Below are 12,278 nucleotides of genomic sequence, written 5' to 3'. Positions count from 1 at the left end.
TCCTTATTTATTTCAGTGGCAATTAAAATGAGGGAAAAATAAATGTTACATTAAATTTCCATTTTATTTACAAGATATTGGGCCCAAAATACTGATGGCTTGCTAGGGTGTAAACCCGGCACATCTGACTTAACTTGGTTTGTAATTTGAGATGTAGAGAGGATACACCGTTTGTACACCACCTTTAAGTTCCACTGGATATGAGGGAGGGTGTATGTTAAGTCCATCTTAGCTAAGATGCAGGCATGCAAATGATGGGTTTAGACCAAGATGACATATTTAGTCCTAAATTCCAACATTTACACTTTAGGATCTGCTGATCTAAGTAATGCCACTATAATGCAGGGGTAACTTAGACCAGCAGCTGAGGAAGGCTGATGCAGGGATCTTAAAGTTGAATTGCTGTGTTTCATTGTTGGTTGATCTTTTGTCAAAAAATTTCTTGCTCTTTATTTTGGCGACTACTAGATTCATTTGGAAGTCTCTCTCTTTCTCGAGACAATTTCTTTGAGCATTTTCCCTAAAATGGTATGGAAGGCAAAACGTTTGCCCCATAGGGATTTTCATCTGCATCATTTATTTGTCGGAGGAAGAAGAGCAGATAACCTGGAAAGTCAGTCTTATAAGGCAGCATAGAAGGAGATCAAGACCCTCCTGCAGATACGCAGCCACTAGGGTTTATAGCCCCAGAAAATCATTCCTCATTGTATCCATGACGTGTCACAAGGCATATGCAGAAGTTCCTGGAGCTGCCACTCATTCCAGGATGCTCTACATTGTAGAGAAGCCCTCTCTGGTAGTGCTGCAAAGGATGATATTCTGCTATCTGCCACACATCTTTGGAGAGTTTGCAGTACCGTCATATGGTTCTGAGGCTCTGCAGCCATTTGTCTTTTCATGACAGGACCCTTGAGATCATCATTTGAATGCCTGGATGAGTGCAGCTCCAACAACACTCAAGAAGCTCGACAACATCCAGGACAAAGCAGCCGCTTGATTGGCACCTCAACCACCACCCTAAATATTCACTCCCTTCACCACCGGCGCAACGTGGCTGCAGTGTGTACCATCCACAGGATGCACTGCAGCAACTCGCCAAGGCTTCTTCGACAGCACCTCCCAAACCCGCGACCTCTTCCACCTAGAAGGACAAGGGCACATGGGAACAACACCACCTGCACGTTCCCCTCCAAGTCACACACCACCCCAACTTGGAAATATATCGCCGTTCCTTCATCGTCGCTGGGTCAAAATCCTGGAACTTCCTTCCTAACAGCACTGTGGGAGAACCTTCACCACACAGACTGCAGCGGTTCAAGAAGGCGGCTCACCACCACCTTCTCAAGGGCAATTAGGAATGGGCAATAAATACTGGCCTTGCCAGCGACGCCCTCATCCCATAAAACGAATTTTTTTTTAAAATCTGGTATCTGACATCTCCTAAGCCTCCACTCAGATTAATTATGCTCCACCTCCAATACCTCATCTGGCTTTCTTGTGAGTTGTGAATCATCATATGTCAATTCCTCATCTAGATTATCTGTATCATCCCAAATTAATCTACCTGGGCTGGTGAGTCCAAATATATAGGGTTCATGATTGAGTGGGCCTATCTCTGCTGACAGTGCCGGATGTTAAAGGTTTTAGCATTGGTCTTTCTTTCTCTCTGCACCATCTTTTTTGCTTCCAGCTTCTGTGGAGATGAGAAATGAGCTGCTTGCTGTCCACTTTTTCCTTCTTGTTAGTTATTGAATGATTATTTTTAATAAGCTACAATAATAAAAATGAAGAATTCTAGACTTACTCCTGCCTCCTTTGTGTGTCAGCTTCCACGCCACTGCTGCAGTGTGTGATAAAACTATATAGTGTTTACTTTCAGCCATTGTTCAGGGTAAAAACCACTCATTGCATTTGAAAATAATACCTCCACTTCATTTTTGCATTCGATTAGCTTCCATTCGTGTAAATCATGATCCAGAATATATATTTTGAGATAAATAAGATTCTTGACATAAAATTGCATTCTGATCTGTTTCCAATACCGCAGATCTATCAAACACAGTAATTTATTTGTTTGTGGTTTTCACAAAACAGGAAAAGGCAAAAAAAAACTGGCAACGTACATCAAAATGACTGATAACTTCTATATTGCTCAGCACATCATCTTTCTGGCACAGCAACTCTAAACACCACATTACAATCTTAGAATCATTTGCACCGATCATTTATTATTTTGATAAAGAGCATGTAGGCTCGGCACACTGACGGCAGCTGCTCACGTGAACGGGATCAGTACAGTAAAGTTTTGATATCCGTACAATAAAGCTTTCTGACCGTCGTGTTGATGTCATTCACAAGCTCTTTTAAGGACTATGTATTGTATTTGTTTACTTCCGTCAACTTTGTTTGCATACTACAACTTTCAAAGTTATTTATTCAAAAGGGCAGACATGCAGTACGCTAAAGTATTCAAAATACAACAGCAGCGTGCAAGTAACTCAACTTTTTACATAATCTGCCAGATCTGTTATGTGCACAGAAGTAGTTGTGGTTGTTAGATCAGTGGAATCAGAAACAGATGACTGGTTCTGGAGTGGATATTAACAGAAAATGATCGTTACTTCATTCCTTCTTAAACTTTTTATTTAGCCAATTGTTTTCCTTGCCAAATAGCCATAATTATGCTTGACTGGTGGTAAGTAGACTGAAGAATAAAGTCATGATACCAAGGGGTTTAACAGAAGTTGCATGTGGAATTGGGAAAAAATGATATATACAAATCAGTGCTTTTTAAAAAAAAATACAGCAACAAATTGGAAAAAAAACTATTATTGACATGATTGACAGCCTGTGGTGAGTACTCTACAAAAGCATTATTAATTTAGGGGACAGAGCTGTTTTTCTGCAACCCATTTATCTTCATACATTGGTTAAGACTTTCAAGTCATAATATGTAAATACACTTGGGTGAATAGCTCCAGTTCAGCCTGTATAGAATGCATTTTAGAAATAATTCAGTTCTTCCCCCCCCCCCCCCCCCCCCCCCCCCCAGCGTCTGTTTGTTAAGCTAGTGAGTAGCTGAACAGTACAGGCCAGGAAATACACAGATTTGATCCCTGGCCTGTGCTAAATTGGCTGAATCTCAAAAGGGGTGCTGAAAACACCACCGTGCCCCTGCTGGAAGGGCATGTGTCAGGCATAAACAGGATCACTCCTTGACTTTGTCACTGCCCCATCCCACGGTTTCAATAGCTCATCATCAGTGTCTAGGCTCAGACAAGAAAAAGCGTCAAATTGGTGAAATATGACCAGAACGCATCATAAGAACATAAGAAATAGGAGCAGGAATAGGCCATACGGCCTCTCGAGCCTGCTTCACTGTTCAATAAGATTATGGCTGATCTTCTACCTCAAATCCTCTTTCCTGCCCTATCCCTTGATTCCCTTAGTGTCCAAAAATCTATCGATCTCAATTTTGAATATATTCAATGACTGAGCATCAACAGCCTTCTGGGGTAGAGAATTCCAAAGATTCACAACTCCCTGAGTGAAGAAATTTTTCCTCATCTCGATCCTAAATGGCCGACCTCTTATCTTGAGACTATGATCCCTAGTTCTAGACTCTTCAGGCAGGGAAAACAGCCTCTCAGCAACTACCATGTCAAGCCCTCTAAGAATTTTAGACGTTTCAATGAGATCATCTCTCATTCTTCTAAAATCCAAAAAATATAGGCCCATTTTACTCAATCTCTCTCATAGGACAACCCTCTTATCCCAGGAATCAATCTAGTGAAGCTTCATTGCACCCCCTCTAAGGCAAGTATATCCTTCCTCGGTAAGGAGACCAAAACTGTACACAGTACTCCAGATTTGGTCTCACCAGAGCCCTATATAATTGCAGCAAGACCTCCTTATCTCCTTGCAATAAAGACTAACATACCATTTGCCTTCCTAATTGCTTGCTGTACCTGCGTGTTAACTTTCTGTGATTCATGTACAAGGACATCCAAATCCCTCTGAATACCAATATTTCTTAGTCTCATCTTTTAAAAAAATATTCTGCTTTTCTGTTCCTACCAAAGTGGATAATTTCACATTTCCCCACGTTATACTCCATCTGCCACCTTCTCACCCAGCCACTCACTTAACCTGTCAATATCCCTTTGCATCCTCCTCCAGCTTACTTTCCCACCTAGCTTTATACCATCAGCAAACTTGGATACATTACACTCGGTCCCCTCATCTAAATCATTGATATATATTGTAAACAGCTGAGGCCCAAGCACTGATCCATGCAGCACTCCACTAGTTACAATCTGCCAACCCGAAAATGACCCGTTTATTCCTACTCTCTTTATGTCTGTTAACCAGTCCTCAAATCATGCTAATATATTACCCCCAATCCCATGAGCCCTAATCTTGTGTAACAGCCTCTTGTGTGGCATCTTATCGAATGCCTTTTGAAAATCCAAATATACTACATCCACTGGTAACCTCTTATCTACCCTGCTAGTTACACCCTGAAAAAACTCTAGTAGATTTGTCGAACACCATTTCCCTTTCATAAAACCGTGATGACTCTGCCTACTTATATATTATGATTTTCTAAGTGCCCCTGTTTTCTTTCTCCCTCCTTTTTTGAATAGCGGGGTTACATTTGCTACCTTCCAATCCATGGGGACTGTTCTAGAATCTAGGGAATTCTGGAAGATCAAAACCAATGCATCCACTATCTCTGCAGCCACCTCTTTTAAAAACCCTAGGATGTAGGCCATCAGGTCCAGGGGATATATCAGCTTTTAGTCCCATTCATTTCTCCGGTACTTTTTCTTTACTAATCTTAATTACTTTAAGTTCCTCACTCTCATTAGACCTTTGGTTCCCCACTATTTCTGGTATGTTTTTTGTGTCTTCTACTGTGAAGACAGATACAAAATATTTGTTTAAAGTCTCTGCAATGTCCTTATTCCCCATTATAATTTCTCCTGTCTCTGCCTCTAAGGGACTGAAGCCCAGCAGAGACAAAGATACTTGAAAAAAGTAATGTATCTCCTCTTCCTGCCCCCGCACCGTTACTTTACTACTTCAAAGGCGCTATATAAATGCAAATTGTTGTTGTTGAATGTAAGGATGTGAGTGAAGAAACAGACCCAGGTGAAGGTGGGAGCTGCAGAGGGCACCACACGACCCTTTGGGTATTGATGATGAGCCATTCAAGAACTTCAACACAGTGGGGGAAGTCAATGACAAACATGCTTAGTACAGTGCATTCCGAGCTGCTTTCCTTGGAGCCACCTTCCTGTACCTAACTTCCTGCAAGAGCACTTCTACATTAAGGTGTGTAGAGCAGGAATCTTTGTGCCCTGCAGTTCAGCCCAGTGGCAGCGCTCTCACCTGTGAGTCAGAAGGTGAGAGGTTCAAACCCCACTGCAGGACTTGATCATGTAATGTAGGGTGACTCTTGAGTACAAAGGGAATTCTGACTTCTGCCTGCACTATTTGAAGTAGAGCATGGGAGTTCTTGATGTTGGTGTCCTGGACAACATTTAACCATCACCCAGCAGCAACAAAACAGATCAACTGGTCCTTTATCTCATTGCACTTTGTGGGACTTTGCTGTGTGCAAATAGTGACTACATTTCAAAAGTAATTCATTGACTGGAGAACACTTTGGGATATCCTGATGTTAAGAATGGTGAATATAAGTTTGTTCATTCTTTCTTGCAGCAGGCCGTTCAGTTTTATAGACAAATACTTCTGTGCAGTCAAAAATATTGCAAGGCTGCCTGGTCCTTTAAGCTGCTGCAGACATTTAAATCCTGCAGTAGCTTACAATTTCCCACACCCAAATGGGCATGTTCAATGTCTGGAGCTGACCTTTATTATTCAAATGAGATAGATCCTGGAAATTATAGCACAGTCATTGTGATATTAGGTCTCATCTCACCACACATCTAGTGGGGCTCATGCCTCCACTGAAAATCTAGATTTAATTCTGTCATCATAGCATCAAGCCTCAAAACTCAAATCCTGAAAACTAAATAAAATGTATTTTTGTGTATTTTCACTTTTTTATTCCTGGATAGAATTTTTAAAAATTCTATAGTCGTGTTAGGGATACTCGTATATCATGAGGAGAGTAGTTGATTTAAAGACTGCGTTTTATTGCCATATTAAACCACCTAAACAATGACAAGGACAATGGAATCATTAACCTATGAAAGGGCGCCACTTGAAACAACCTACCTTTCTGTTTTTATATCCGATTTACAGAACGTACACTTTTTTTTCTTTCTATCTTGCAAGAACAGAAATTGCTGCTAATCTGCTTTGTTTTATGTCCCTATGCAGGATTTGAGCAACGTGATTTTAAAAGAAACATTGTCTCTCTTAATGACCTGAAAAACGGAACTGTGCTGACTGGAAGAGTGGAAAATGCCACTCTCTTTGGGGTCTTTGTTGACATAGGTGTTGGTAGATCTGGTCTGATCCCCATTCGTTACATTACAGCAGCCAAGCTACCTGCATCTAAAAAACGTCGAAGTCTGGGGCTTGGCCCTGGTGAAAGGGTGGAAGTTAAAGTGTTGGAGATTGACCATGTAAGAAACCGTATTTCATTGGATCTTATTCGAGTTTTGTAAAAAAAATATCAGTTTGATCAAATTGTTAGATTTCCCATTTTTGCCTGTGCTCTGTGAGGGATCTTGGATGTACCTGCCACTTTGTGGTGTTGCACATTGATGCACCACACCATTGTGCCACTAATATTTAATGGATAATTTTTGATTTTCATGTATATGTTGCAAAATACATGTATACTGGTAGGTATAAAATTTCAATGGTTATATTAAAAAAAAGCGGAATGTGCTGTGTAACATTTGGCAGCTGAAGAGGATTATCCCTCTTCTAAACACACACTTCACTGACCAATTGGCACCTTTGGGGACATAAGGCACTAAGCAGCATTCCGCTGATTTATCCTAGTGTTATACAACCAATTTGGTCCTGGATTGATCCTAAGTGACACCAAATTGGTAGTAGCACAGCTCTAATCATGCCTGTAATCTGTCCGTATGCACGTGTTTATTGACCAGTTTTAAAATAAAAATGTTTAATTTTCAAAGTTAGCAAAGTCATTGCTACTCTAATGTGTCTGTGAATCTGACCTAGTGACTGATATCTATGGAAAGGGCTGCATTGTCTACTGATAATGCACAAACTTCAGAATTGTACTTCTAGAATTTTATGTATTTCAAAATTACTGAAAACAAATCGTGAAATTTTTAAAGCTTTTCTTGATGCTCAGCACTAAGAGACCTTCAATTCCAGCTCAATGGGTAACCACAGCTGCAGCTCCAGGTTCGATCAGGAATCAAATACAAACTCGACTGTTTTAAGAAATGATCTTTCCCTCAATATCGTAGAATCAGAGAAAGGTTACAGCACGGAAGGAGGCCATTCGGCCCATCGTGTCCACGCTGGCTCTATGCAAGAGCAATCCAGCTAGTCCCACACTGCCCCCCCCCCCCACTTTCCCTGTAGCCCTGCAAATTTCTTCCTTTCAAGTACTTATCCAGTTCCCTTTTGAAGGCCATGATTGAATCTGCCTCCACCACTCCCTCGGGCAGTGCATTCCAGATCCTAACCGTTCACTGTGTAATAAAGTTTTTCCTCATGTCACCTTTGGTTCTTTTGCCAATCACCTTAAATCTATGCCCTCTGGTTCTTGACTCTTCTGCCAATGGAAACAGCTTCTCTCTCTCTGCTCTGTCTGGACCCTTCATGATTTTGAATACCTCTATCAAATCTCCTCACAACCGTCTCTGTTCCAAGGAGAACAACCCCAGCTTCTCCAGTTATCCACGTAACTAAAGTCCCTCAATCCCTGGAATCATTCTATTAAATCTCTTCTGCACCCTCTCTAAGGCCTTCACATCCTCCCTGAAGTGCGGTGCCCAGAACTGGACACAATACTCCAGTTGTGGCCAAACCAGTGTTTAATAAAGGTTCATCATGACTTCCATGCTTTTGTACTCTACGCCTCTATTTATAAAGCCCACGATCTCATATGCTTTTTTAACCGCTTTCTCAACCGGCCCTGCCACCTTCAATGATTTGTGCACATGTACCCCCAGATCTCTCTGTTCCTGTACCCCTTTTAGCATTGTGTCCTCTGGTTTATATTGCCTCTCCTCGTTCTTCCAATGGAAATGTATTACTTCGCATTTTTCTGCGTTAAGTTTCATCTGCCACGTGTCCGCCCATGCCACCAGCCTGTCTATATCCTCTTGAGGTCTATCACTATCCTCCTCACTGTTTATTACCCTGGATTGGGGAAGTTCTCTACAATTTTCCAGCATATCCAGGATCATTTACAAGATCCAAATAGAGGCAGTATCAATCCTAAATAACTAACCCCTTGAGGTGTAATGTTCGGAATAGTCTTACTTATTTACAGGCTTTGCTGAATCAAAGTCTTTCCTAATTTACTGACCGTTCATGTGGCAGTTTTTGCAGCCTGTCATTTCTTGCCCCTCCCCCAGCTGATGAGAAATTCAATTGGTGAATATCCAGTTGTATCCAGATTCATGAAAAGGGACCTTAAAAATTAATTTATTTTAATGGTCAACCATGTCTAACTGTGATTTGAATCTTGTTTTGCATATGCTTGTATCAGACCAATGATTACTTCTGATATTACACATCTCTGATTTTAAGATTGTGACTCTGACTGCATTTATTTCAGCACCGTAGGTCACCTTATTTGGTGTGGCTTGTAGATTGGATAATTAGAAGACTGGATCTTAAATTTTTGGTTAAAATGGTATGAATTTAATTTCTCCTGGGAAGTTATAATGCTAAAGTTTATCTGCCACCTCATTACTCTTTGAAAAAAAGTTATAGCTTTAATATTCAGACTCAGCGTTCTATATAGATAGAACTGGTCTGTTTCTTAGATAAACCCATTGAGCTACAGTATCTGCCAAAATGGATTGTTAGATCTTAGCTGATCTAAAACCACCAGGAAGAACATCTCATTCTACTTGTACTATAACCATGTTATGAGCCAGTATGCAAAAGTTTCTGTTGACACTATCCACAAGGTAGGTACATGGCACAACACATACTTTGACAAAGCATTAATACATGGATCTGATTGCTTAGGCTGAACACTTTAATGCGAGTTTTTCATTTTTTTCCCCTACTTGCAACAAACAGTACCTCCCTTCTCCCCCTCTGCTTCCTGGATCAGAAGCTCTATGTTGTCATCGTGGAACAAGCGTTTGCTACTCGCCGAACATCTCCCAGAAATCAGTCAGCAAAAGACGCGCCATTACCAGGTGTTGTCAGCAAAGAGAATTTAGTGATGATAAAAATTGGCTTCTTATCATACAATAACCTCCTAAAGTTGGGCTAAATTTTGAAACTTCTTGAAAGTCACTAATTGGGCTGCCTAGTGTTCCATTTTTGAGGAAGATAAGATTGCAGGATGAGCTTAAAGGGGAGTTAGTGGCCATCATGGTGAAGGCATCCTCCAAAAGTGTCTTCCAGTTGTGGTAAATGTCATTATAGTGAACATTACCAAAGAACAGCCATTTCCAAAATATTTTTAATCAGCTTTATGTGTATGTAGGAAACTAAAAAGCCTTAAGAGCCCTCTGGGTTTGTATGAGAAAGGGTTGGCATGAAGGAAAATCAATTTAGTGTGAATTTTTTTTTAAATTAGCTTTTTAAATCAAAATTTGTATTAACTATATTTGTAAATAAAAATTGGATAGTCACTATTCAAGTCCAGTTTAGCACTCTTTAGAACTTCCCCCTTTGAAAATTAAGTCACAGAGATGCCATCATTTTAGAAAGTTGAGAATCTTGCAGTTATCAGTCCAGCAATTCAAGAAAAAAGCACCAAAAGGTGGAGAGATTAACTGACTGTACATGGAGAGAAGGCTGGAGAATGATCATGTAATTGCATTTTCTTCCTCCATAAACAGGACTTTATTTTTCTTTGTCAGTGTACAGAACATTATCAAACAAAAATGAAATCCCCAGGGGCAGGCAGCTCATAAAGGGTTAAATTAGAGGGGTCATAATGACTAATCTGTTTGATGAATATACTTTGAAGATAAATTATGACTCAGGCCCTAATCCAAGATGAAGGAAATGAAACAGATGTGCCTAAAATGAAGGCTCCACCCACCTCAGAGCTACAGAACCAAACAGGTTACTGCTGTTGCCAGACTGACTTACCCTTCTCTGAAAAGCCTAGTAATTATGGTTCCTGAAACTAATTCTCCATCCCATTCCAAAGCACACACATGGCTCTACATACCTACTCTTATTACTGTTCATTAAAAATAGTGTTGCTATAAACCTGATCACTGCAGGACAAACATACATGTCCCAACTTTACCTTTCAATTCCAATTCTGCTATGATATATTTCATAGTATCATGGTAGGTACACCACATTCAGCATATCATTCCTGTCCTGGCTCTTTGAAAGACCTATCCAATCATAGTGCCTCTCCTCATTCTTCCTACCAAAATACATCATTTCACACTTCTCTGGGTTAAATTTCATCTGCTATGTGTCTGCCAATTTCATCAGTCTGTCGATGTCCTCCTGACGTCTGTTACTATCCTCCACATTGTTTACTTCATTTCTGAGTTTTGTGCCATCTGCAGATTTTGAAATGATACCCTCTATTCCCAAATCCAGGTCATTAATATATATCAAAAGGAGCAATGGTCCTAATATTGACTCTTGGGGAACACCACTGTATACTTCCCTCCAATCAAGTTAGTCAAACAGGATTTTCCTTTAGCAAATCCGTGCTGACTTTAATTTATTCGCCCATACTTTTCCAAGTGCCTATTAATTTTGTCCCAGATTATTGTCTCTAAAAGTTTCCCCATCACTGACGTTAGGCTGACTAGCTTGTAATTGCTGGGTTTATCCCTCTCCCCTTTTTATGAACAGGGGTGTAACATTTGCAATCCTCCAGTCTTCCAGCACCGTCCCCATATTCAAGGTGGATTGGAAGATTGTGGCTAGAGCCTCCACAATTTCCACCCTTGCTTCCTTCATTAACCTAGGATGCAGCCCATCTGGACCGGGCGACTTTTCAACTTTGAGTACTACCAATCTTTTAAGTACCTCTTAATCTATTTTTATCCTATCCGTTATCACTACTACAATGGCAGCATCCTCTTTAGTGAAGACAGATGCGAAGTATTCATTTAGTAGCTCAGCCATGCCCTCTGCCTCCACAAGAAGATCTTTTTTGTCCCTAATCGGTCCCAATCTTCCTTTGACTACCCTTTTACTATTTATATGTTTATAAAAGCCGTTTGGGTTCCCTTTTAGCCGCTAATCTATTCTCATACTCTCCCTTTGCCCCTCTTATTCCCATTTTTAGATGATCTCTGTGCTTTCTGTATTCAGCCTGGTTCTCTATTGTATTATGAACCTTACATTTGTCATAAGCTTCCTTTTTCTGTATCATTTTAATCTCTATATCTTTAGTCATCTAGGGAGCTCTAGTTTTGGATGCCCTTATTTTCCCCCTCATAGGGATGTGTCTATTCTGTACCCGGACCAACTCCTCCTTGAAGGCCTCCCATTGTTCAATTACTGTTTTGCCTACTAATTTTTGATTCCAATCCACCTGAGCAAGATCCCTTTTTAACTCAATGAAATTTGCCCACCTCCAGTTAAGCATTTTCACATTTGATTGTTCCTTGTCCTTTTCTACTCTAAACTATTCTAATATAACTATTCTAAACCTAATATTGTGATCACTGTTCTCCAAATACTCCCGCACTGAAACATGCTCCACCTGCCCCACTTCATTCCTCAGAACTAGATCCAGCACTGTTTCCTTCCTGGTTAGGCTGGAAACATACTGTTCCAGAAAGTTCTCTTGAACACATTTCAGGAATTCCTCCCCCTCTTTGCCCTTTACACTGTTACTGTCCCAATCTATATTGGGATAATTAAAGTCCCCCATTATCACTACTTGAGATTCTTGCATCTTTCTGTAATTTGCCTGCAAATTTTCACCTATCTCCTTCCCAATATTTGGTGGCCTATAGTATACACCCAGTAGCGTAATAGCTCCTCTATTGTTCCTTAATTCTAACCAAATAGATTCTGTCTTTGACCCCTCAACTACATCCCTTTCTAGTACTATAATAGTTTATTTGCTCAATACTGCCACCCTCTCGCTGCACTTTCTTTTCTTCCCTATCTTTCCTGAATACCTGTAGCCAGGAATT

At 40.4% G+C, this 12,278-nt stretch overlaps 1 protein-coding gene across 1 annotated transcript in view; it reads left to right on the top strand.

Annotated features, from left to right (window-relative positions):
* srbd1 (S1 RNA binding domain 1) overlaps positions 1-8,717 on the top strand; it is a 241,463-nt gene extending 232,746 nt beyond the window's left edge. Inside the window, exon 22 of the mRNA XM_067988785.1 lies at positions 6,352-8,717. Coding sequence (XP_067844886.1) covers positions 6,352-6,641 — 290 coding nt within the window. The 3' untranslated portion in view covers positions 6,642-8,717. The remainder of the gene's footprint in view (positions 1-6,351) is intronic.
* Positions 8,718-12,278: the final 3,561 nt, after the last annotated feature.

This window comes from Heptranchias perlo, chromosome 8, assembly GCF_035084215.1.
Source record: "Heptranchias perlo isolate sHepPer1 chromosome 8, sHepPer1.hap1, whole genome shotgun sequence".
NCBI classification, from domain to species: Eukaryota; Metazoa; Chordata; class Chondrichthyes; order Hexanchiformes; family Hexanchidae; genus Heptranchias; species Heptranchias perlo.
This window is presented reverse-complemented; position numbering and strand designations above follow the sequence as displayed.